At 37.5% G+C, this 26,317-nt stretch overlaps 1 protein-coding gene across 1 annotated transcript in view; it reads right to left on the minus strand.

Annotated features, from left to right (window-relative positions):
* mylka (myosin, light chain kinase a) overlaps positions 1–26,317 on the minus strand; it is a 69,941-nt gene that overhangs the window by 43,180 nt on the left and 444 nt on the right. Inside the window, exons 2-12 of the mRNA XM_059342396.1 lie at positions 19,452–19,602; positions 17,825–18,032; positions 14,463–14,508; positions 14,215–14,380; positions 13,263–13,428; positions 13,150–13,171; positions 11,928–12,123; positions 11,201–11,259; positions 9,971–10,071; positions 8,850–9,062; positions 3,989–4,093 (exon numbers count right to left, since the gene is read on the minus strand). Of these exons, the coding sequence (XP_059198379.1) occupies positions 3,989–4,093; positions 8,850–9,062; positions 9,971–10,071; positions 11,201–11,259; positions 11,928–12,123; positions 13,150–13,171; positions 13,263–13,428; positions 14,215–14,380; positions 14,463–14,508; positions 17,825–18,032; positions 19,452–19,598 (1,429 nt within the window). The 5' untranslated portion in view covers positions 19,599–19,602. The remainder of the gene's footprint in view (positions 1–3,988; positions 4,094–8,849; positions 9,063–9,970; positions 10,072–11,200; positions 11,260–11,927; positions 12,124–13,149; positions 13,172–13,262; positions 13,429–14,214; positions 14,381–14,462; positions 14,509–17,824; positions 18,033–19,451; positions 19,603–26,317) is intronic.

Raw genomic sequence — 26,317 nt, forward strand, 5'->3', positions numbered from 1 at the left:
TCTCAGTCGTTGGTGTTAGGAAAGTTCCAACAGGTTCAAGCTGCTGAAACTGGATTCACGTGTTTTCAAGATAAATCTGACTTTGTGTTTCCCTTCAATGCAGACCAACCACCGCTAGGAGATGGAAAACAATCACTAACTGTGCAGCACTTTTTTCGTGGGAAATATCGCCACGATAGACTGTATAGTTATCAGAACTATTGTCCCTTGTTGTGAACCCCAACTTAAAGATATAAGTAACAACAACTCACCAACTTGTTTTTGAGCAGACAACATTATTGCCATAAATGTCAATAATTTATATTTCCAAGTTTTACCAACTTAAATCACTGTTTTAGGCCAAAAAAATACAAGTTGGCTTTTTTGCAGTGCAGTTTAGACACATTTTAGTTTCAAAATTATGTTTATTCTGTTTGCGATGTATTTGGATTGAAATCTGGCAACTCAGTTCAGTGATACTGATAACAGTCAGAGATAAAATTAACATAAAAAAATATACTGATCGATTAAAAACTCCACATGGTCGATCAAATTCTTAACGACCTAAAAGGTCCTTTGTGTGTGTATGAAAGGCAAAAACATGTAGAAAAATCTATGTTTTTAGTAATACATATGTACAAGTCGACAGCACCTCAGTCAACATTGTGTTTTCTCATTCTGGGAAGAAATATGACTAAAACTATAAATCTATATCTATATAAAAGTGACCAAGCTCAGACATGATTTAAACTGCAGCTCTCTGCCGTCCTAAGCCCCGCCCATCGGACGAGCGTGCACGAGGCACGTGCACACGCCTCATACAGTCACCTTTAGTTGTTCTCGTCATTCATATCAATCATCCTGAAGGTTTTAATAACAACATTTTCATTGGAATAACTGTGCTTTCTTTAAACTCTCTGACTCCTGGATAAACTTTCTAAATGTTGGTTGTTAAATATTCAATAATGTGATGATAAACAAACACCATTTCTCATAAATCCTTTTAACTTTATTATTTTTATGCTGCAATCAGGGCATGCTGGGAAATCTGTCTGTCTGTCTTTCTTCCTATTTAACTTCTTTCCTCCTTCTTTTCGTCTCTCTCACTTTTTTTTGTCTTTCCCTCCTCTCCTCCTCTCATTGTGTAAATTAAGCATCAGTGTGTACATTATTAATTATGTGTCCCCACTCCGGCATGCCTGATATGTACACAGAACAAAGCCTGTTTACACACACACACACACACACACACACACACACACACACACACACTGAGCAGACAGGCTGTATATTCACACTCACACGTGCACACATACATGCACACACATGTTAACACACACACATACACACACACACACACACACACACACACACACACACAGATGTTGGGAGAGACAGAAAAGGAAATCCAAACTCCATATATGGAGAAGGACAAGTGAGGATCAGACTGAGGACTCTCTCTCTCTGACACACACACACACACACACACACACACACACACACACACACAATCTTCTATAAGGTCAGAAGTCTGTGGACGACTTGTTCATGTTCTTTAGTGATTTCTGTTTTTATCTTTTTGAAGCTTGATACAGTTTAACAGTTTATTAATTAATTATTAAACCACATTTACAGCCAATCACAGATGAGCTGTGTGACGCAATGAGGCAACAATGTAACCAATCAGATGACTCAAAACAATAAAACAAAACTCACTGAACATTCATAAAACGACAAAATGGATCACAAAAACGGATCACGTTTGTCCTCATACGACGGTTCTCATAATATCGACAGAACTAATTGGCTCGTTTATAAAGAAATCAGCCGCATTCCAAATTCTTATAATTTGTCTTTTACTTTTACTCCTCTGGCTCATTAATTCTGCAGCAGGACTGTGGGTCAGAGGAGACGTAGAAGCATGCAGAATGTGACCGGATGCTGTCGGACATCCTGGTATTTTTGGCACACACAATGTATCTGGACATACAAAATCATTTTCTGACGTACTTAATAACCTGATAGTATAGATTCTGGAATGCACATATTTTTTAAAATAACCTCTTCTGTGTTTAATTATGTAAACAGTTATGTTACATGCAGAGAAGATAAAAACCACGGCAACAGCAGTGTTCTTGTGTTCTTCAGCATCATGTTGGAGTTATTTCATTAGCCTTTAAACCCTTTTATTGACACTAAATCACTTTATTTGGTTCACACTGACGTATTAATGCTGCGCCAGCAGTCATCCAGACACAATTCCTGCAGAAGGATCAGAGTGTTAATCCAAACATGGAGACGTATCTGGGACTTCTTCAGCAGCTTCAGAGCAGCAGGAAGGGTGATGTTGGCCGTGGAGAGCAGATGTGACGTTGTTTACTCTGAAGTGTCTCTCACAATTAACATTAACCTATTTCTCTTCCATAACATTCATTCATCTCTCAGACTAGTGAAGGAAAACATCCAAAATACACATTTAGATGTTAACTTTATGACAATTTGTCTGTTTCAATTTCCTAAATTCATCAGATAAAGCTTTGTTTGCAAATTTGAATATCATTTTTTATTAACCCATAAGAACCTATGGTGACACGGGTGTAACAAACACTTTAAATCTTCTAGAATCTCCCATATTCAGCTTTATGCTTCACCTTAACTCATTAAATCCCAAAGCGACACATACTTAACACCCTGGTGTGACTGGAAACAGAAATCTAAAAAAGTAGTTTAAACCCATTTAACAATTCTAATCCGTTAGAGTGTCCTTTATTGCATTTAACCCTATTAGGGTTTGTTATTTGTTTTTATTTATTATTGATTTATTATTATTTTGTTACTTAAAACCAAATCTGAAAATGAATTTGTTGTTACACTATTGCACTATTAATGTCGCAATTTAAATATATGTTGTGGAGATGCAGAGAAAAAGGCAAATTTGTGTTTCTGTAAGCAGAAAAGGTGTTGAGTTTATTTGTATTAAAATAAGAACTATCATAAAAAATGAATACCATAAACACCCAATGTGACATATATGTCACATCGCAGATCTTTGACATTTAGGGGTAGTATTTTAAAAAAAACAACATCAGAAATGTTCACTTGGTCTGTGGTATATCCCCCATAATTTTCGTTCAAGGATAAATAGGCCTGGGTTCTTATGGGTTAATGATATTAATATATCATGTTTTAATATCAGTCATCAGCTGGGGAAGATTCACAATATATTTTGGTAAAATGTTGACCTAAATACAGCTCCCACTTGAAGTTATTTGTTCCTAAATGCATTACTGTTCCCATAGAAGTGGTCATGTGATGTATTGTCTATAAAATATGATTGATTACAGACACTTAGACGGATGTAAACAAAGAGACTCTTCTCACAAAACTTTATTGTCCACACATGGACATTTAGTCTGCAGGTCGAGTGGGTCAGACTGTGGGAATCAGCGTGTGTGTTCAGTCGGGGGATTTCCTGCTGCAGAAGGATTTTCTTCCCCTGAATGATTTCCCTTATAAAGATGTGACAATGACAATGATGACGATGATGACAGTTTCTGCTATTCATGCAAGGTGCTACATTCTACTTGCAGCATTATTATTATTTAATCTGCAGGAGGGGTTTTGTTTTATTTTGGTTATTTTATGTCTTTTTTCAGTAATTTTACCTTTTTTTTGGGGTCATTTTATGTCTTTTATGGTCATTTTTTTTACAACATTCCTGATGCTTGTAGGTACTTGGAAAAGTGTTGATATAAATACCATTTTATTACAATTTTTTTTTTAATTATCAGAGAAATTAAACTTTTTTTCTGATTTCTGAACGGTTATTCTGCACAAGACATGTTTGAGTTGTGCTGATTGTGCTGATTCCATAGAGATGCAGGACTAATAGATTATATAGATTTTATATATTGCAGTGAAACATGAGGACACAGTGAGTAAAATAATTAACCTTGTGTCTTATATTGCATTTAAAACAAAAATAATAAACTGTTAAATGTCCTCTGACCTTTGACCTGGACTCTGGCGCCACAATCCGCTCTGCTGTGGCTGTTCTTGGACACACAGATGTCGTCGATGCAGGACGAGCGAGCAGCAGCCGGAGCAGGACTCTCTGATGGAGAAAGGACAAATTGCATCATCATGTTGTCGTGTTAAAGCAAACACAGTGGCGTCATCTGCATACAGTCGAGTTTTAACTGCAGGATGAGCCAAAACTTAACAGTAAAGGGCCCACTACAGAACCCTGAGGAACCTCAATGTTTTACTACAGACAGCCTGCCCCTTTGACTGCTGTTAAATATGCAAAAAAATACAGTAATTACGTTAAATCTTGAAGAGATATTTACCAATAACCAAAATGCATTCGGCTTGAGTCAAAAACTGTTAATGTGCAATATATCTAATATATTGTTATATTTATGTTTATATTTATATCAAGTATTGTTATTGTTACCTATTTTGTTAATTGTTTTTTCCTATATTATTCTATTTTGTGATTGTTTTTGAAATTGTTTTGGAGGCTTTGGAGCAATCTGGAACCAGAACTTCCTTCAGGATTAACAAAGTTTTATGTTATCTTAGAATAGAACGCATAAAAGTCAAACAAGAGGAAACAATTGTGTTACTTAGTGCACTCAGTTCTATCCAATCACATCATTTTACTGCCGTCTTGCATGTTTTGTGCAAAATTTTACACAAGCAATTATAAAGCAAATTCTTTTCAAGGGCTCCTCTGCATGAAGCATTTTCTTTCACTGAACAATTATCCTTTTATGTACCTTTATGGGTAGAAAAATATGAATTCCTTAAATGTCACTGAGTGATCACTGCAGGACAAGCTGGTTAATGCATGTCATTTATATGAAAACTAAACAGTGAAGGGCCCAGTATGGATCCCTGAGGAACCCCGAGGTTAATTAACTGAAATTCAGGGTTTGAGAGGCATTTGTTGTTTCAGAAAATCACCTAAATTACTCCCTTTATCAGAGCCACAAACTGTAAAAACAGAAATTATCACTTGATTTAAACATTTCCAAAGGTCCTAGAACAAATCATGTGTGACACTTTTACTGCTTTTGGCAGAAAAAAATGACCAAATCCAAGTTTAAAATAGTGATATTTCATCAAAATCACTGAATTTTATACGTCTCATTTAAAATGTGTCCAAAAACAAAAACGTTCACATTAACCAGATGGTGTAAAAACATGAAATAGTGACAGTGTGAAGTCATGAATGACTGTAGGCTGTTTACACAGAGCAGAGAGGAGAGGACAAGAGAGGCTAGAAACATGACAATACTTCAATATGTGCAATATGCGGACTTTTTTGGTAATTCTACATCTTTTTTTAGTCATTTTTGGAAATGTGTCTATTTTACCTCTTTTGGGGAATTTTTTTTGTCATTTTGTTTTGGTAATTTTGTTTTATTTTGGGTATTTTATGTCTTTTTTCAGTCATTTTACCTTTTTTTCGGTCATTTTATGTCTTTTATGGTAATTTTTTTACAACATTCCTGATGCTTGTAGGCACTTGGAAAAGTTTTAATATAAATACCATTTTATTACAATTTTTTAAAAAATTATCAGAGAAATTCAACTTTTCCGATTTCTGAACGGTTATTCTGCACAAAGACATGTTTGAGTTGTGCTGATTCCATAGAGATGCAGGACTAATAGATTATTTAGATTTTATATATTGCAGTGAAACATGAGGACACAGTGAGTAAAAAAAGAAGCCCTGAAACTGTTCGTTGGGTTTCAGAGGGTTAAACCGTTTTCCAGGTCCATGACTGTATAACTAGTCTTGGTGTGTGTGTGTGTGTGTGTGTGTGTGTGTGTGTGTGTGTGTGTGTGTGTGTGTGTGTGAGCCCTGTCAAGCTCAGAAACATTTCTACATGTGTTATAAATGTGCTTTACATGTGTTTAAACATGCAGCGATTTCCTGATGTGAACACTGTGAAACATCTGGTGTTCAGACAGCAGAGGAGTCCCCACAACGTGAAGAACACGAGTATGAACACACACACACACACACACACACACACACACAGACACACACACACACACACACACACACAGTGGATTCCCCAGTCGATGCCCTTCTTGGGTCGGCTTCGGCGCTTCTGTGCGTGTATCTTAGTGTGTGTGTGTGTGTGTGTGTGTGTGTGTGCGGTGTTCACTGCAGCAGCATGTTTTGTCTTTATATGGTTTCCAGCTCTCATATTTGTTTAACGGTCGTACGACACCAGAGAGCCTGTCTCTCTCTCTCTCTGTCTGACTGTTTCAGCTTCATTCTCTTTCTGCAGATTTAACTGCTTCTTCTTCTTTAACCCTTTAAAAACTTCCTCTAATTGACAAAAATTTAAAATAAATAATAAATATCAAATCTTACTGAGTTAAATCTTTGCACCAACTTCAGTCCTGATCATAACAAATATCAAATATTCACACATTATGAGATCATTAACTTTATGAATACCAGTTTGTTTACATGATGTCACTTCCCATAATGTTTACCATTATATGCATTAAATGATCAAAAAAAAAATCAAAAGACAAAATGTCTCTAGTGAAGCACAGAAAGGTTAAAAATTTAAATTGTTTTCAGACATTAAAACACAGAATTACTTTATGAATTTCTTGAGCAGGTTTGAGACTCCTCCCACATTATTAAGCTTCATTTTCCTGCCCAAAACATTTAAACTGTGATGTGTTTTGAATAAAAGCAGCTCACGGACAGTTAAACGTGAAGTTAAAGTGTTTTCAGTGAAGAAGCTCTCAAAGTGAACTCGCTCTGAAAGGAAAACTCGATTAGTAGAAACTTTATTCCCTCGAGTCTACTTCAGATACGTTTAACCCTTGTTAGTCGACTACTGGTGGTCCTCAGGGGTCAAAAAGGACCCCAATACAAAAGACTGGTTTTAGCACATGTAGAAAGAAAAAGAACAACTTTTTTTTCACCTTTTAAGGCAACTCATGAGCAACAAATTGATATAAAATAAAACATATATAATTAAAAACCAGTCGAATGTCATGGAGTCCTTTTTGTGATTTTTTAAACTTTTTTTGCTCTCATCTAAAAATGTACAAGGTTTTCAAAACATAAGTTTGACCAAAACTTGACATAACCTACTCTGTGCATTCCCATCAAGAATTATTTTTTTCCACTATAACTATTGAAACAAATTAGTTGGTCATGAGTTGCCTTAAAAGGTTAAAAGAAAAGTTGTGTGAACTCAAAATTTCAAGGCAACAAACTTCGATAAAATTTTAAGTTGGACAATTAAACTAAATATTTTAAGTTTTGTTTTTGAGTTTGCTGAACTCTGAATTCAGATTTTTGTCAACTCAACTGTAAGTTGTACTAACTTATAATTTTACATTATAAGTTATAGTAACTTTTAATCCTTACTTCTGCTAACTTCTGCAATGTGCTGAATTGGCACGATTGTAACGCCGCTATGAAATGTCAGCTAATGTTGCGACCACAATTTTGAGTTAGCATTGATACGCTAACGGCTACTCTTGTAGCTGTAACAAGCAGCGTTGCTAGCATCAGTTAGCCGCTAGCATCAATTAGCCGGTAGCATCAGTTAGCCGTTAGCATCAGTTAGCCGCTAGCTTTCGCTAATGACCAAATTTCACCACTTTCCCGCATTTCACAACAAAGAAATAAGAGTTATCAGAACTATTGTCCCTTGTTGTGAACCCCAACTTAAACATATAAGTAACAACAACTCACCAACTTGTTTTTGAGCAGACAACTGGCTTCCTTTGTTGTGCTAACTTACATTATTGCCCTAAATGTCAATAATTTATATTTCCAAGTTTTACCAACTTAAGTCACTGTTTTAGGCCAAAAATTACAAGTTGGCTTTTTGCTGTGCATGGGTGCAATAAAAATGTATAAAACGCATAAAATGTATGAAGAAAGTGACATTTATTTGATCTATAAAGGATGCAGAGGGGCCAAAAAGGACCCCAGGACCACAAGAGGGTTAAAAACATCTTTAGACCTTTCTCTTAGTTTTTATTTGTTATTTTACTGGACTTCTTTTGTCAGATGTTTGTTCAGTCTGTATTTTATGTCTGAACACGTTTTATAGCTGAATACAGCAACACAAACTGAACTTTATGAGCTCTGTACAGATTGTACAGGTGTACCTAATAAAGTGACCACCCATTCTGTGTATCTGCACAGCTTCATGTTCTGTGAGTTTACCGTCTGAACATCACTAAAGTCTCATGTTAAACTCATGTTAGACTCTCTGGGGTTTTAAAGTTGTGTTTGAGTGGGAGCTGCCGCCTGCTGGACGTTAAACTGCAACTCACAGTTTTCTTTAGTTCAAACATTTGAAAGACAGACAGGAAGGGTTAATACCGCAGGAAACATAGAGCAAAAGTCCTGCATGCAAAATTAAACTTAAGAAGTACAAAAGAATCAGCATCAAAATGCACCCAAAGAGCAAAAAGTAAAAGTACTTTGCAGAAAAATATAAATAATATTGTAATTATTGATGCATTAATGTGCTCATCACTTTAATGCTGCAGCTGGTAACAACATTAACATTAACATTAACATTAACATTAATATTATGGTAACATTGTGGTCGGATGTTAACAAAGAGACACATTAAGCCTTCTGTATATTTTCTATATTTTTTAAGTCATATAGCACTTATACTATACTATTATATTTGTTTGTTTTCCTGACTGCATTTTACAGATATTGTTCATTAGAGAAAATATATTTTAGCATGTTAAATAGGTTACATAAATGGTTGCATGTCGTATGAACATCAATTAATAAATATAATTAAATATATATGCATATATATATTAAAATAAATTGAGTCTTAGAGTCTTACTGTGCACGCTGAGCGTCCAGGTTGCCGAGGCGACAGTCCGTCCCTCATTGGTGTTCAGCTGACAGCTGTATGTCCCCCCGTCCACCCGTCTCACTCTCTCCAGGGTGAGAGTGAGACGGGTCCCATCCTGTCTCTGCTGCAGCCCCAGCGCTGTCCTCACTGTCTGGCCGTCCTTTAGCCACGTAACCACGGCAACAGCTGCAGCAGAAGACACTAAGAAGCAGGAGAGACGAGTCAGTCTGAGGGCGCCGCCTACAGGACGAACAACGCCATTACAACTCAGAGACTCAGACAGACAGACAGACAGACAGACGGACAGACGGACAGACAGACAGACAGACAGACGGACAGACGGACAGACAGACAGACGGACAGACGGATGGACAGACAGACAGACGGACAGACAGACAGACGGACAGACGGACAGAGAGACAGACAGACAGACGGACAGACAGACAGACGGACAGACAGACAGACAGACAGACAGACGGACAGAGAGACAGACAGACAGACGGACAGACGGACAGAGAGACAGACAGACAGACAGACGGACAGAGAGACAGACGGACAGACAGACGGACAGACGGACAGACAGACAGAGAGACGGACAGACAGACAGACGGACAGGGGACAGACGGACAGAGAGATGGACAGAGAGACAGACAGACGGACAGACAGACAGACAGACAGACGGACAGACAGACGGACAGAGAGACAGACAGACGGACAGAGAGAGAGACAGACAGACAGACAGAGAGACAGACAGACAGATGGACAGAGAGACAGACGGACAGAGACAGACAGACAGAGAGAGAGACAGACAGAGAGACAGATGTGTTCATCATTAATATTATCTTTTCATTTGATGATATTTGTAAAGTTCCAACTAGTCAACTCTGTAGATTTTTTAATGTGAAAATATTGTTGGTGTCATGATGGAGCCCTCTCTCAGTACATTAAGCAGTTTTTCTGTTGTGAGATTTTGAACAATATTTTTTATTTACAAATTATTCACTTTATTTCCATCAACCTCCTCAGATCAGATGGTCCTGCACAGAGCTGAACGGTCTCCTTTATGTTACTTCATTACTGCAGAATTAATGTTTTAAATTACTTATTACCTTGGCAGGTGAACGTGACCTGAGCTCCCTCTGAGGCCTCCTGGTCCAGAGGAACAGCCTCGAACCACGGGTTGGACCCCGACACGGACCTTCTCCCAGCCCTGAAACACACACACACACACACACACACACACACACACACACACACACACACACACTGAACAAACTGACAGTCAGAGGAAAATAAAACTACTATAATAAAACTGATGCTCCTGCTGACAATTACAGGTGCATCTGAACACATTAGGATATGATGTAAAAGTAAATTTCCAGTAGTTCAAATCAACCAAGTGAGGCAACATTTCCATGTTAAACATACTTTTTAAAATTGGTGTTTTGTGGTGTTACATTTTTGAGACACTGAATTTTAGGTCTTCATTAAACGTAAGCCATAATCATTATAATTAGAAGAAATGAAATAAATGAAGACATGAAATGTTTCATTCCTTATGTAATGAATCTATATAATGTGTTATTTCCACTTTTTGAATTGAATTACTGACATAAATAAACTTTTCTATCATATTCTAATTTATTGAGATGCACCTGTAACATAATATAATAATTTGCATAATTACATTTGAACTTAATGAGTACAAATTTAAAGAATAAAAGCACTCCATTACAATGCTGTTCCATTATCAACAAAAATGTGCAAAGTCATGTTAACATTAGCTTGCAGGCTAACTAGCTGCACCATCGTGTAAAAATCTTTTTTCTGGATCAAAGTTGTTTAAAATCAGACTTCAGTCACCATAAACTAACTCACATCCACAAGTTAAAATCAGCTAATGTTACATTAGCTAACATTTTATTAGTTGACATTAGGGAACATAATATAAGCTAATATAACACTAGTTAACATTGCATTAGCAACTTTAACATCAGCTTACATAATATTAGCTTATATCACATTAGCTTACCTTACATTAGCTAACACAACATTAGCTAACGTAACATTAGCTAACTTATTGTAACCTAGTTTTTGGTAGCTCTTAGTAGATCTTTGTCAGGTATAATTCGTTACACAATAAGTGTTTTATTGTGAAGGAGAGACCGGGAGTATTGACTGTTTTGGAGGCAAGAGGTGAAGAGGAATAAAAAGTGAGACTTCTCCTGTTGAAGACAACTATTCGTGTCCGTTTATTATTTTATTATCCATCTCGTATAGGCACTCTGATACTCGGTTACATTATCATTAGCTAACGTTAGCTTTGTGTGACTGTTTACCTGCTGCTGTCTGAGCTGATCACTGACTGAACCGGACTAGGACTGGAGACAGACCGGACCTGAGGACAGACAGACAGACAGACAGACAGTGAGACAGACAGACAGACAGATCTTAAACTCACAGTGAGACAGGTCTGACCGTCTTTATCTCTAATGTTCTAGATCAGGGGTTGGCAACCCGTGGCTCTCTGTGTCTGTGACCAAAACATTTATACGAAATGAAACAAATTGTTTACATTTTAATTTCTATTTAACATTGGTGTTGACCCAAAGCAATTTCTATTCTTCGATTGTAAAAATGTTCCGCTTATACACAGGATTAAAGCTTTTTTTTTTTCCTTACATTTTTGGTCACCTCAAATGTGCATCATAGTTTATGAAAGTCTACGGCACGGCAGTTTAACCTCTAAATTTTGCCAACTTCAAGTCTAGTTTTAAGTTTCCCTTGCTGGGCTAGCTTTCAAATCTCCGGGGATATTTCTTCAGTGTCAAGCCTTTTATTTTCACTTTGGTTCTCGCTGCTTTCTGACTAAATCATATTAATAAATGCTCATTATGACCTATTAGTAAAGCTTGTTGGCTAGTATAGACTTATCATTTTTATCGTCATTATAAGGTTTAAAATAAGGTTTGCGGCTCCATTCCTACATTTTTTCCCTTTTTTCGGCACCAGTGGCTCTTTTGCCCATAAAGGTTGCCAACCCCTGTTCTGGATTAATAATCTGACCTGAGCTGCAGTTTTCCTCTCAGCCACCAGAGGGAGCTGCACAGCAGGTCTGCTCCTCCAGGAGGAGGCAGTCAGGGGCGGGGGGCTCTGCTGCTCCTTCCCCTGGGGCCTGGGAACACTGGGAACACTGGGAACACTGGGAGCAGCTGACAGGTGACTGCTCCTGGTGTGTGAGGACTCAGGTGAGTGGACGGTCCTTTAAATATAGATTTGAAACAGTTTGTTGATGTTGTTTTAGGCGGATGCATATATGAAAAAAAACACCTTACCTAAAAAAAATCTAACAAAAGGTTTCACAGCTGTTTTGTGGTAGTATAAGATGTCCTTAATAATATACAAAAAGTTATTAAGGACAAACCAAAGTCTGACCACCAGAAAGGTGTCATTTTCAAGATGGGCAGGAAGCCGCCAACATTTGGCAAAACCATATGAGAAAGGACAAATATGCAATTACTTAACGGAAATTGTACTTTTTTTTGCATAAATATGCTTGCTTTAATATATATTTGTACTTGTTATCACTTATCTATCATGCAAATATGCTCATTAGAATATTACATGACCAAAACATGTATCAGGCACCAGCATTTCTGGTCTAGGACGAAAACAAATCGTCAGGCGCTTTAGGACCAGATTTGAGAAGAAACCACATTTTTTCCACATGCTCTCTTTCACGATAGGTTTCAATTTTTGATGGGAGCCACTTCATCAAGATTGCGGATCGGAGATGGCAGCCATATAAAATCTATGAGAACCAATATATCTTCTAAGCCACTTAGAAGGTCCATCTTGGTGTCAAAATAGACATTTTCTGGGTCAAGGAATCATTTAAAGCTATTGACAATATCACTAGATGATTATTTGATCACATAGATACAGTAGTGTTCAATATAAGAGCAGTCCAATGTGACTAACCAGGTTAATCCAGGTTTTTAGTATATTTTTTATTGCTACATGGTAAACAAGGTACCAGTAGGTGCAGTAGATTCTCAGAAAACCAACAAGACCCAGCATTGGTGATATGCAGCTCTTAAGGCTGTGCAATTGGGCAATTAGTTGAATACTAAAAACTGGATTAATCTGGTTAGTCACGTTGGACTGCTATTATATTGAACACTACTGTATGTTCATTTTGGCCATGTATTTACGTAATTTCCTACTCAGTTCCTAAGCGTTTGCAGTAAGTTAAAAAAAAGAGATGAACATTTAGAAGTTAACTCACCTGGACGAGTCGTTAGGAACACCTGAGAGGAGAAACATGAACTCATTCAGTCTTTTATTCTGAAAGAACCTCATGAATAAACAAACATCCTGAACTCTGATTGGCCGGCTCACCCTGGACGTTGAGCTCAGCGGTGGCGTTTGCCGTTCCGGCGCCATTTGAGACCAAACATGTGTAACTTCCTGCGTCCTCCACACGCACCTCCTTTATCTCCAGGAAGTGGAGGCCCGAGCGCTCATACATGCTGACTCGCCCGCCGGCCTGAAGCTCCGCCTCCCCCTGAGAAGGTGGACATTAGAGGGGCAGCTGGGGTAACTAGAACATTACTAAAGAAATTTGCTAGCCAAGCAACCAGGGCCAGGTGGCCCTCACCAATCAGAGCAATCAACCACAGCTGCTCCTGTGACATTTGACCCCACTGAGAGAGAGAAAACCAGCTGAAAGTTCCCCTTGAACAGAAAGCATTTTTGGGCAAACCTTAGCTCCTATCAGTGAACCGACTTCACTTTCAGCATCCTGAGTTCTTCCTGAACGTCTGTATATGTGTTTTGTGAAGAAAATTTAAGAAAATGTTTTTTTAGAGCAATCACAAAAAACTGGTACCTCTGTTTTCCTCCAGAAATTTTCCCGCCTTTTTACCATGGCGGTCTATGAGGCTGTTGGTGCGTGTTGGCGGCGCATCTGTGCGTCCTACGCCCAAACTATAACTCTGACAGCTTTACCAGAGGATCGTGAGTGAGAGGACGAATTTTCCTATGATTCTCTGTATAAATTATTTCTGTAGAGAAATTGCATTTGCGGCCTCGAGTGCAGTTTTCAAATTTATTTTTCAACCATTTTTTCTATCCCTCTACACTCTAGTGATAATGTCATCCACTCGAGCCGGTCGATTTGATAAATTTTTAGTGTTTGTGCGACCAAAACTCTGGGAGGAGTAGTAGTAAAAAACACGTAAGAAACGGAAGAATAAATAGGACGAAGCCTGGTGGATAGTATATAGTGGGCTCTTATAAACACACTCAATGACATCACCACCTCGCCGTCTGACAGTGAAGCTCCACCCACCTTGTACCATGTGACCCGGGGCTGAGGGCGCCCCGTGATCTTGGCGGTGAACTTTCCCGTCTGTCCCAGTTTGGCGAACACGCGGCTCGGTTTGGTGATGAACTTCGGCGGGCTCTCGCCCCAGATACTGGGCCGGTTCTCCAGCGCCGGGGCCGTGGAGCGACACCTGTGGGGATCATGGGAAATGTCATTCTGTGAGCTCTCCAACGCACTGAGGACGAGTCAGAGCCTCCAGAAGAAGAACTCACCCTGTTCTCATGGACGAAGGGAGGCCGTATCTCATCCCAGAAGCCTCTAAAACAAGAAAATATGAAAATATTAGAGCCAGTCTGACTACTTAAATGATTTTTATTCCAGTTAATTATCATTCAAACAAGATTAGAAGGCAAGAAAACTTTATCTGTAAAGCATTCATGTGCTGCACATTAAACAGAAAATACATTAAAAACAGTTGAAAAAGAAACAACATATAAATAAACACTTAAATAGAAGATAGTGAAAAAATCAAATAATACATAGTTTAACTTAAATAAATATCAAAACAAACGTGACATAATGACAGTTGTAGGATGAAAGATAAATACATCTGTTAATTAATAAAATAATATATAGTTAAAACAAATAAATAAAAATGTAGAAAAAAATTATATATTTAATGACCCATTTAATTTGTGAATTATATATTTTTAATTTATTATTATTTATTAATGGCAACAATTATTCATCAAATTCCATAGTTTTATAAATTAAAAAGGTTTTTATTATATAATTATGATATTATTAAGCATAAAATGATCAATTATTATTTATTAATCATTCAAACATTAGTTTACATGATATATTAATCAGGCATTTTATTATATAATTCCATATTCATTCATTTATTTAAGCATTTTATTAATTATTATATATTTATTAAGCCTCAATTAACATAAAGTATATATTTATACAATCATCTAAGAATTGGGTTATTATATCACCAATATTTATTATATTTTAAATAATTTAAGCATTTTATAATATGTATTATTAAGCATTCAATTACATATTTGTTTATTCATATAATTAATTTAGGCATTTTAATATAAAATAAGTGATGTATTTAATATGATTTATGTAAGTGTTTTACTACATAATGAGATATTTATTTAGCATTTATAAATGTAATGATTTATTTCTCCATTTATTTAAGAACTGTATTATAAAAATATATATTTCTTTTTATATTAATTTGAATGATATGATTATATATTTATTATGCATTAAATTAAATATCTGTTCATTTAAGCCTTAAATTATATAATTAGTTATGTATTAATATATTTAGTTTCAGCACATCCAAACCTCCAAATCTCCAAACAAAAACAATTCAAATTAACGAACAACCATTTAAGATTTATTTCTCTTCTTCTTCTTCTTCTTCTTCTTCTTGTAGCTGGAGTCATTAAGTGATTACCTAAATGAATTAATGGGAGCAGTAGTTGGTGATTTCCAACCTTCTGGAGGTGGAAAATGACCTTTAATCACAGGAAGTTAAACTCTGGATAAACTTCAGTTCAGTTTTAGGGAGTGTGAAGAAACTCTGAACGTCTGGTTGTGTTTAAAAAACAGGAAGCTGCTGCAGAGCTGTTTACGACGCTGTAAAACATCACACACACACACACGCACACACACACAGCAGGGTTTATATTGATGAGGTCATGTTTGGACTCCTGTTAGAATTAAACTTCAGCTCATGAGTTTCAAGGCAGGTTGAGCTCAGCTCCTGCAGTAAAATACACTGTGGACAAACAATAGTTACTCTTCAGTTCGAGCCATTGAAACACATTCAAAATGCAATTATTGATCTCACTTATGTTTAAGCATAAACATGCATTTTATTAAATCTGGGAGTCAATTTGGGCTTTGGCCATGGAATCGATCATTTTTACTACTTTCCACCAGATTGCCTCATGTTGACCATATTCATCATATAGAGAAAAAACATGTGATTTATACACACAATCCATACACACAAGCATGAACTGCTAATCTAAACATGGGTCATCTAGAATCACATCAAAGATGAGACATGACAAACTCTGCAATAATTCAACAATATTTTTTACTGTGCATGTAGTATACTGAAAATAATTCATATTTTCTGTTTGTTTTTTTTCATCTAAAACCATGGTGGTATCATGACAGAAACCTGGCATATAAAGGGTTAAAATATTCAAAAATCAATTAGTGTTTGAAATCAATAATAAGGTCAGATGTAGGTGAAAATAAATCAGTCCAATAAAAATTAGAATATATTAATGTATAATATTTTTATAGTTTGCTTTTAAAAAGTGACCCTGAGGGTTAATATAATGTCTAAATATTGTTTTATTAAGATTTTTAAAGCACTGGCCCATTATTATTAGGGCCACGGGGCAATCGCACCAAGCACTGGTCCCATAAAGCAATAGCTAAAATTTTGCATTGGGACGGCCGGAAGAAAATGAGCAAAAAAGAACAATAATTGGAGATTTTTAAACATCTACTTCTCCGGCATAATTTCACCTAGAGACTCCATTTAAACTTTAAACAGTAGACACAAGGCTTGTGTATCGGTGTATTAAGATTTCTGAAAAAGGGAGATATAACAGTTTTTTTAGATCGCTCTAACAAAGCTATTTTTTCATTTTTCTTAAAAAAAACAAACATATGTAGACGTTCAGGAAGAACTCAGGACGCTCAAAGTGAAGTCGGATCACTGATAGGTATTATGGTTTTGCCAAAAATGCTTTCTGTTCAAGGACAGAAATTCCAGTCTGCCCACCTCTGGCTGCTGTTATTGTTCCGGACCATTGGCAGTTGGTGGCAGTTAATTCTGTTGATTGCTTTGATCTGATTGCCTTTGATCTTTGATGTGATTACAGTAACAGATACACACACACACACACATGTGCTTAAGCGTGCACACTCACATGCTTGAAAAGGAATGCTTGTTGTAGGTGTGCTCCTTGTATATTATATAGTATCATAACATTACTAGTATTAATTGTTTAAATCTCTGAAGAATCTCATCATAGTGTACACACACCGGCAGTAGCCCCCGTGGCCCTTTCAGAATTTCCCCAGAGGAAATTTTCTAGTTATTATTATTATTTTTATGTTTTTACTTCGCTCTGTGTCTTTACACTCGTGTTCTTTATGTATTTTAATCCAAACATTCACTTTCTGGGTGACGTAAGTTTGTTTAAGGGTCTACGTGCTGCTGGAGTCAGTTCAGTAAACAGATCCTAGTATTATGAGTAGCATCAGTCGTATTATTTTCAGGATTTAAAAGGATTATTATTGGAATTTTTGGTAGTATTAGCAATATTAGTAACAGAAGTAATTTCAATCACAGTAATATTATTAGTATTATTAACAGGAGTAATCCTAGTATTGCAAGTAGTATCAGTAGTACTATTAGTAGTAGTATTTACAGCAGTAATCTCATTATTATTTGCAGTATTATAAGTAACACTTGTATTATTATCACAGTATTATGAGTAGTGTAATAAGAAGTATTATTAGTATTTATTATTGACTATAATTAAAAGTATTATTGGTATAAATTGTGTTGCAGTGATCAAACCTTCCAGCAGGATCTCCACGGTGACCTGGCGGCTGCCCGCCTGATTGGTTGCCTGACAGGTGTAGCGCCCGGCGTCCTGCTCCGTGACTCCGCCCACCACGAGGCTGAAGGTGCCCCGCCCCCCCTGCTGCACCACACAGCGCTCTCCACCAACCACAGCCCGGCCCTCCCTGAACCATGTGACCTGAGGCTCCGGGTGGCCTCGCACCTGAAACACACGCTCACATTATTATATTAATAATAATAACAATAATAACAATTTAACCAACAATTTAACCAGATGTAGAAATGAATGCTCGCCAAAATAAAAGCACAAAGTGTGTGTGTGTGTGTGTGTGTGTGTGTATGAAATGTGTGTGTGGTGTGTTTGTGTCTGTGTGGGTGTGTGTGTAATATGTGTGTGTGGTGTGTGTGTGTGTGTGGTGTGTGTGTATGTAATATGTGTGTGGAATGTGTGTGTGTGTGTGTGTGTGTGTGTGTGGTGTGTGTGGTGTGTCTGTCTGTCTGTCTGTCTGTCTGTGTCTGTGTGTGTGTGTGTGTGTGTGTAATATGTGTATGTAATATGTGTGTGTGTGTGTGTAATATGTGTGTGTGTGTGTGTGTGTGTATGTAATGTGTGTGTGTGTGTGTGTGGTTGACTGGTTCTCAGCAGGAAGCAGCTGATCACCAGACTGAATGTTTTAATCCCTCTGATCACATCTGTCCTCCTCTCTTTTATCTCCCCTCGTTTCCTACTTTGGTTTCCTTCCTTGTTTCCTCATCTGTTTCCTCCTCCCTTCTCTTTTATCTCCCCTCGTTTCCTACTTTGGTTTCCTTCCTTGTTTCCTCATCTGTTTCCTCCTCCCTTCTCTTTTATTTCTTCTCTTGTTTCCTCTCTTCTATCCTCCATCGCTTCCAAACTTCTTCCTCCCTTGCTTCCTCCTCTCCTTTTCTCCCTTGTTTCTTCTTGTTTCCTCAACTACTCCCTTGTTTCCTTCCTTTTTCCCTCTCATGTCTCCTTCCTTGCTTTCTCTCATGTTTCCTCTTATGTCTCCTTCCTTGTTTCCTCCTCTCCTTCCTTGTTTCCTCTCGTGTCTCCTTCCTTGTTTCCTCTCATGTCTACTTCCTTGTCTCCTCTCATGTTTCCTTCCTTGTTTCCTCTCATATCTCCTTCCTTGTTTCCTCTCATGTCTCCTTCCTTGTTTCCTCCTCTCCTTTCTTGTTTCCTCTCATGTCTCCTTCCTTGTTTCCTCTCATATCTCCTTCCTTGTTTCCTCTCATGTCTCCTCCCTTGTTTCCTTTCATGTCTCCTTCATTATTTCCTTTCATGTCTCCTCCTTTGTTTCCTCTCATGTCTCCTTCCTTATTTCCTCTCATGTCTCCTTCCTTGTTTCCTCTCATATCTCCTTCCTTGTTTCCTCCTCTCCTCTCTTGTTTCCTCTCATGTCTCCTCCCTTGTTTCCTCTCATGTCTCCTTCCTTGTCTCCTTCTCTCCTTGCTTCTTGTTGTTTCCTTGCTCCTCTCCCTCTCTGACTTGATATAAAACTTTTCTCTCTTTCTCTGTATAAATATCTGCTGCTGTGTCTGTACCTGCAGGTGATGATGTCATCCTAAATGAGTGGATCTGATTGGAGGATGTGTGTCTCACCTTGCCCTCCAGGCGGGCGTCTCCCCCCGGGGCGACCCGGGCGTTACGGGGCGGCAGGACGAACGCCGGAGGCTCGCTGCCGCGGGAACCGCCTCCTGTTACCGTGGAGACGGTGGAGGAGGCTGAAGCCAGCCGGACGTCACTCATCCTGCTGAGAGAGAAAATATGAATTAATGTTAAAATAAACAACAATACTGCATCAAAACAAACATGAATCACTAAAATAAAGTAATATAAATAACACAAAAAACTGTCAAATTAATAAAAAAAAATAAAAAAAATAACTAAATAATCAACAAAAAACACAAATTGATATTAAAATGAACATCGGTAATGTGTTAAAACAAACAGATGTATGTATGTATCAGTATGAATATAATAGAAAAATAACTAAAATAAAATATAAAAAGTGATAAAACTGTGTCAAAATAATCTATAAAAAATTAATAATAATAATTAAAAAATAATAAAGAAAGAAAAATGAATAAATAATACTAATAATAAACAAAATAATCAATAAAAATGTCTGTGTGCTGTGACATGGGTACCAAGAACTACCAGTATTTATTATTATTATACATTTTGGTTGTATGTGCGACCAAAACTCTGGGAGGAGTAGTCGATGAAAAAAACACATAAGAAACGAAAGACATCTTAACATTTTTGAACTTATTATAAGCAAAAAACACGTAATATTATGTTTTTTTAAAGTGTATTCTCCCAGCAAGGCAATAAAGCTCCTGGTCCCTGTGTGTGTGTGTGTGTGTGTGTGTGTGTGTGTGGTGTTGGTTGGACGCCCTGCTGTGGTTATCTGACTGAAACAAGCGGCGAGTGTTTTCAGAACAAACAGAGTGAGCTGCTGTTGGTTTTCCTGCTGTCACAGTGAAAGAATGCGTCTCGTCTCCTTACATGGTCCGAGCGCTCTAATCGCTGCTAAATACACTTGTTTTAAAATGACATTTTTATCTGAAAGTGGACCTTCGCTTCCTATTAAGTCCTGGTGAGAAACGCTCTGTTCCTGTCCCACTCTCTGATTATTTCCAGACTTTTCTGTCTTTATATAAGAACTGACGTGTCGCAGCTTTCTGCTAATTAAACACATGAAGCAGAGAAACAATAATACAAGCTGACGCTGCTAAATCAGGTTTATGAACCAAATGTTAAAGTTTATTAGCAGCAGCTGATGTGAAGCATCACAGATTAATTCAACTTCTTCACCATCTTGAATTAGAGAATCATTCAATGTCTTTATTTGTCATTTTACGTCTTTTTTGGTGATTTTCATGTCTTTTTTTATGGTAATTCTACATATTTTTGGGGCATTTTACTTCCTTTTTGGTAATTCTACACTTTTTTTTGTAATTTTCAACTTTTTTTGTCTTTTATTGGTAATTTTACATATTTCTTCTCATTTTGTGTGTTTTTTGCAAATTTTTACATCTTTTTAGTCATTTTCACGGCTGTATTTTTCTCAATTTTCACTTTTTTGGGTCATTTTTTCCTGTCTTTTATTGGTAATTTTACATATTTTTTTCTCATTTTGTGTCTTTTTTGGTAATTTTTGCATCTGTTTTTGGTAATTCTACATATCTATTTTGTTATTTTAGGTCTTTTTTGTGTAATTTTGTCATTTATTGGTAATTTTACTTTTTTTTTGTCATTTTGTGTCATTTTTTTGGTGACTTTGAATATTATTTTGTAACTTTTACGTCTTTTTGAAATTCTACATCTTTTTTGGTCATTTCACAGGTTTTTTTAATGTGTAAATGTGTGGGAAAAAGTACTTTTGGGCCTAAATATTTTACATGAAAAACCCAGAAACTGCAGCTCACCACCGTCCCCACAGGCTGTTTCTACAACATGTTGAATTAATATTTGAATGTTTTTGCTCCCAGCTGCTGAAAGAGTTTAATCTTATTTATCCATCCGTCCAGCGAGCCTGTGAACGGAGCAGAGCGGCTGATAGCAGATAAACGTGTCGTTTGTATCTGGCTGATAAGAGTCGACCTCGTTCTGACGCTGAATGTTTGCAGTCAGCAGTTCAGTTGTTACACAGATGCTGAAACTCGCTCGGTATCGGTGCGACGAGCCAAGACTCAGCAGGAGAGAGAGACAGAGAGACAGAGGTCAGTGAAGCTCTCTCGCCCATCTGTGCTTCTCATTAACAGACTTCATTATCAGGAGGGAAACTTTCCTCTCTGTTCCTGCTGCTGAAGGTAGAGCAGCACGGAAATAATTACAGCACGCTGCAATAAAACCTTCAGCTGGAAACTTTCAGGTCGTTTTCTACTGTTTCTGACCTGTCCATCTGCTCTCACACAGATCAATAAATCCTATAAATTAATTAAAGTCCTCAGGAACGGCTTCATGAGACGGGGGTCGATGGCTCAGGAAGCAAAAACACTTTAGAAAAACTGGCTCATACAGCATGTTTATAATAAACCTGTATCAGTTATATATCAGTTTATACTGGCACTAACAGAAAGCTTTAATAATGCCTTTTGCATCAGTTTCTAATAGAGGAGGGGAAAATCAATCCAGCATAGTGTCACGACATTTTGCGTGCCAATATTATATCGATTCATGGCCGCCAAGTATCCATATTTAGCGTTCTGGCGGCCCCGTCAGTATTTTCAGCATAGCGGGATCAGTTTAATGGATATACTGGAGATCATATATCATATGAAACTAGCAGATGTAAGGAATCTATAGGCACCATGTGGTCAGTTGTGGAAATAACACAAAGTTAGGCTAAAGTTTGGGTTTGTTTTTGTTGTTGTTTTTTGGGGGGGGTTACCAATTTTTTAAATGTTTTCTATTTTTAAAAATTTTGACATTTAATCTTAAATTTTACTCTACGAAAAACTGTTAATCTGCCTTCAGAAAAAAGTAGAATTACCAGAAAAAAAGTAAAATCTCTAGAAAAAAAGCAACATCTCCAGTAAAAAAGGAAAATTTCCAGAAAAAAAGTAAAAATTAGCAGAAAAATGTAGAAATTGTGCGTCCGGATATCGTGTCGGGAAGTTGTGGAAATAACGCTGCAAAGATTGTTTTTTTTTTCTGTTTGATTCAGAAACATTAAGAGCAGTGAAGCTCGTTGTTTGTGAAAGTTTGATAAAATGCTGCAGTTGTTGTTGTCCAAACAGTCGAGGCATTAACATGGAAGGAGAGGAGATGGTTTCTATGGAAACGTTGGTCGTGTTTGTACGTCTTAGAGAACGTGCACCAGACAAGGATGTGAGCCGTTGATGAGGAGATTGACATAAACAATAAACGGTTGTGTCGAGTTCTACTCACGTCATGTCCCGCCTCAACCACTAGTCAGTAGAAAGTACCGACCCGAGGCAGGTACTTTCTGAGATGCTAACCGGTGATCCTCTCTCCCAAGCCCCAGAGGGATTTAGAGACTCTGGAGGTGACGTATGCTTTTCGACCGTCGCATAAACGCTTAGCGACAGTTTCGACTGTGATCCGTGATATACGCCACAGATTAAACACGGGAGACGCAACTGTGGCCGCCGTCAGTAACTGTACACAACTTCCGCCACTGATCATAAACAAACCAGCATGGCTAATTATGCACAGCGTCTCCACTGATCATAAACATCGTGATCGTGAATTAACTGGCATTGCTAATTGTGCACAGAGTGTCTGGTGCTCGTTGTAAACAAACAGAGATCGCTAAGTGAACACCTCCTGCAGCAGCAGCACATACACACTGTACTGCTACAGAGCTAACTGTTAGCCTGTTAGCACATACACACTGTACTGCTACAGAGCTAACTGTTAGCCTGTTAGCACATACACACTGTACTGCTACAGAACTGACTGTTAGCCTGTTAGCACATACACACTGTACTGCTACATAGCTAACAGTTAGCCTGTTAGCACATACACACTGTACTGCTACAGAGCTAACTGTTAGCCTGTTAGCACATCCACACTGTACTGCTACAGAGCTAACTGTTAGCCTGTTAGCACATCCACACTGTACTGCTACAGAGCTAACTGTTAGCCTGTTAGCACATACACACTGTACTGCTACAGAGCTAACTGTTAGCCTGTTAGCACATACACACTGTACTGCCACAGAGCTAACTGTTAGCCTGTTAGCACATACACAATGTACTGCTACAGAGCTAACTGTTAGCCTGTTAGCACATACACACTGTACTGCTACAGAGCTAACTGTTAGCCTGTTAGCACATACACACTGTACTGCTACGGAGCTAACTGTTAGCCTATTAGCACATACACACTGTACTGCTACAGAGCTAACTGTTAGCCTGTTAGCACATACACACTGTACTGCTACAGAGCTGACTGTTAGCCTGTTAGCACATACACACTGTACTGCTACAGAGCTAGCTGTTAGCCTGTTAGCACTGTGCTACTGTGCACCTCGTTCCACGACACTGGGCTGCACCATGAAAGGGCAGAATATCACTTTGCCTTTGTGAGATCACTATGAATGCTCTAAGGCGAAGAGCTTTCCAGCATTATAGCGGGACATTTGCGGGACCACAATATGAAAGGGGCTCGCTACTTCACCGGCTTTTGCGTTCTATCCAATCAGCAACCAGGCTTTTGTCATTTATTGGTAATTTTTTTTTGTCATTTTGTGTCATTTTTTGGGGTTCTTTTGTAACTTTTACGTGCTTTTGTATTTTAGTTCAGTTTTTTGGGAACTTTTGTGTATTTTTTTGGTCATTTCACAGGTTTTTTTAATGTGTAAGTGTAAGTGTGTGGGAAAAAGTACTTTTGGGCCCAATTGTTTTACATGAAAAACCCAGAAACGGCTCGTATTCAGATTAGGGGCGTTTCGGCGAGTGAGACCCGCCTCATTCCGGGTACTGGACTGTAATGGAAACACCCCTATTATAATAATCATAGATTCTCCTGAAGGGAATCACAACGTTTCATATGATATCCTACATTTGACCTGTGATGTCACCATCACTGTTTTAAACATGATGTTGTTGCTGTGAAGCAGTTCAGGCAGCAGAAACACACGAGGAGCTTCAGATCAGTGATCGGTTCAGAGAGTCAGCTTTAGTCAGTCTGCTTTCTCGGATTAAGACATTAGAAAGACAAACATCAGGGGGTCTGAGCCGAGCTGAGCAGGTTTAACACCAGCCAAACGCCTCACTGACACACTGGTTCTGTTGTTCTGTTTCATGTCTGTAGCTGATGGTCTGTGGTTGTTTTGTCGTCTTCCTGCTCAGGTAAACACACGTAAATCAGCTGCTAGTCAACTCTAGAGCAGATGCTTCAAACATCAAAATAAAATGTGACAAGAGCTATTGCTCTTTACATCTCTTTTTGTCATTTTGTGTCATTTTTGGTAATTTTACATCTTTCTTTGTCATTTTACGTCTTATTTTGGTTGTTTTTCTGTCTTTTATTGGTAATTTTTACATCTTTTCTTGTCATTTTGTGTCGTTTTTGGTAATTTTACATCTTTCTTTGTCATTTTACGTCTTATATTGGTTGTTTTTCTGTCTTTTATTGGTCATTTTTACATATTTTTTGTCATTTTGTGTCGTTTTTGGTAATTTTATATCTTTCTTTGTCATTTTATGTCTTATTTTGGTTGTTTTTCTGTCTTTTATTGGTAATTTTTACATCTCTTTTTGTCATTTTGTGTCGTTTTTGGTAATTTTTACATCTTTTTTGGTCATTTTACGTCTTTTTTGGTCATTTTACGTCTTTTTTGTCATTTTTTTTCTGTCTTTTATTGGTTATTTTACATTTTTGTCATTTTATGTCTTTTTTTGGTCATATTTTCTATCTTTTATTGGTCATTTTACATCTTTTTTTGTCATTGTGTGTCTTTTTTGGCAAATTGAACGTCTTTTTTGGTAAATCTACATATTTTTCTATCATTTTACGTCTGCCTTGATTGCTGTTTTCAACACGACTTAACCTTGACAGATATAAATCTACTGGCTCAGAGTCTTTTAACATCACACCACATCATCACTGATCTAAAGTCTGTGGGACTAAACCTGCCAACTCCACTGAATCATGTTCCAGGAAGTCATCAAAACAGTAATAATAAATATACATCCGCTTATTTAGATATCTCTTCCCAGTTTAAGTCAAGAGGAAAGGCTTGTGGGGCCCCAGGCGTTATGTGACGACCCAGACTGTTATAAGTCCATCATTTCCACTTCAAAGCGGGGCGATCCTCCTGCAGCAAGACGGTGTGAAATAACACCAACAAGGCTCTAAAAAACCACATAAAGCAAAAAACCTAAAGCGGCAGAAGAGGCTGAGTCAAACATCAGCTGCTCTAAAGCTTCTAAAGATGAGTTAAAGGTGTGAAACCTCCCAGCATGCACCTCCACAGTTCATGTTCTCGTCCTTTTATCGGAAGAGATTCCTGTTCGCCAGCCGACCGTTTCACAAACATCCTTTAAACTCCGAGACAACGTTTCCCACCAGCCAGACCTCCATCTGCTGCTGCTCCACTCACTGGGATTAAATATATCAAATATTATATCAGGAGGTGAAAAAAACACTCAAACGAGCCAGAATCCTGTCACTACTACTACTAATAATATTAATAATAATAATAATGAATCACCACAAACAAACAAACAAATATGATATTCTAGATTTGAATGAGCAGATGAATAAATGATGTTTGAAGAGTTTAAAATGTTAATAATCAGGATAATATTTTTAAATCAAACATAAATAAAAGAGACTCTTATTTGACTTCTGCGGTGTTAAATTTGCTGATAAATGAATGGACTCTTGTGCAATTAAAGTCCAATAAAGGAACCTTGTTCTGAGCCATATTCAGGATTAATATTAATAATGCATCTTTTAGAGATGATAAAAAGCTTTATTATTGTTTT

Source organism: Centropristis striata, chromosome 10 (assembly GCF_030273125.1).
Source record: "Centropristis striata isolate RG_2023a ecotype Rhode Island chromosome 10, C.striata_1.0, whole genome shotgun sequence".
NCBI classification, from domain to species: domain Eukaryota; kingdom Metazoa; phylum Chordata; class Actinopteri; order Perciformes; family Serranidae; genus Centropristis; species Centropristis striata.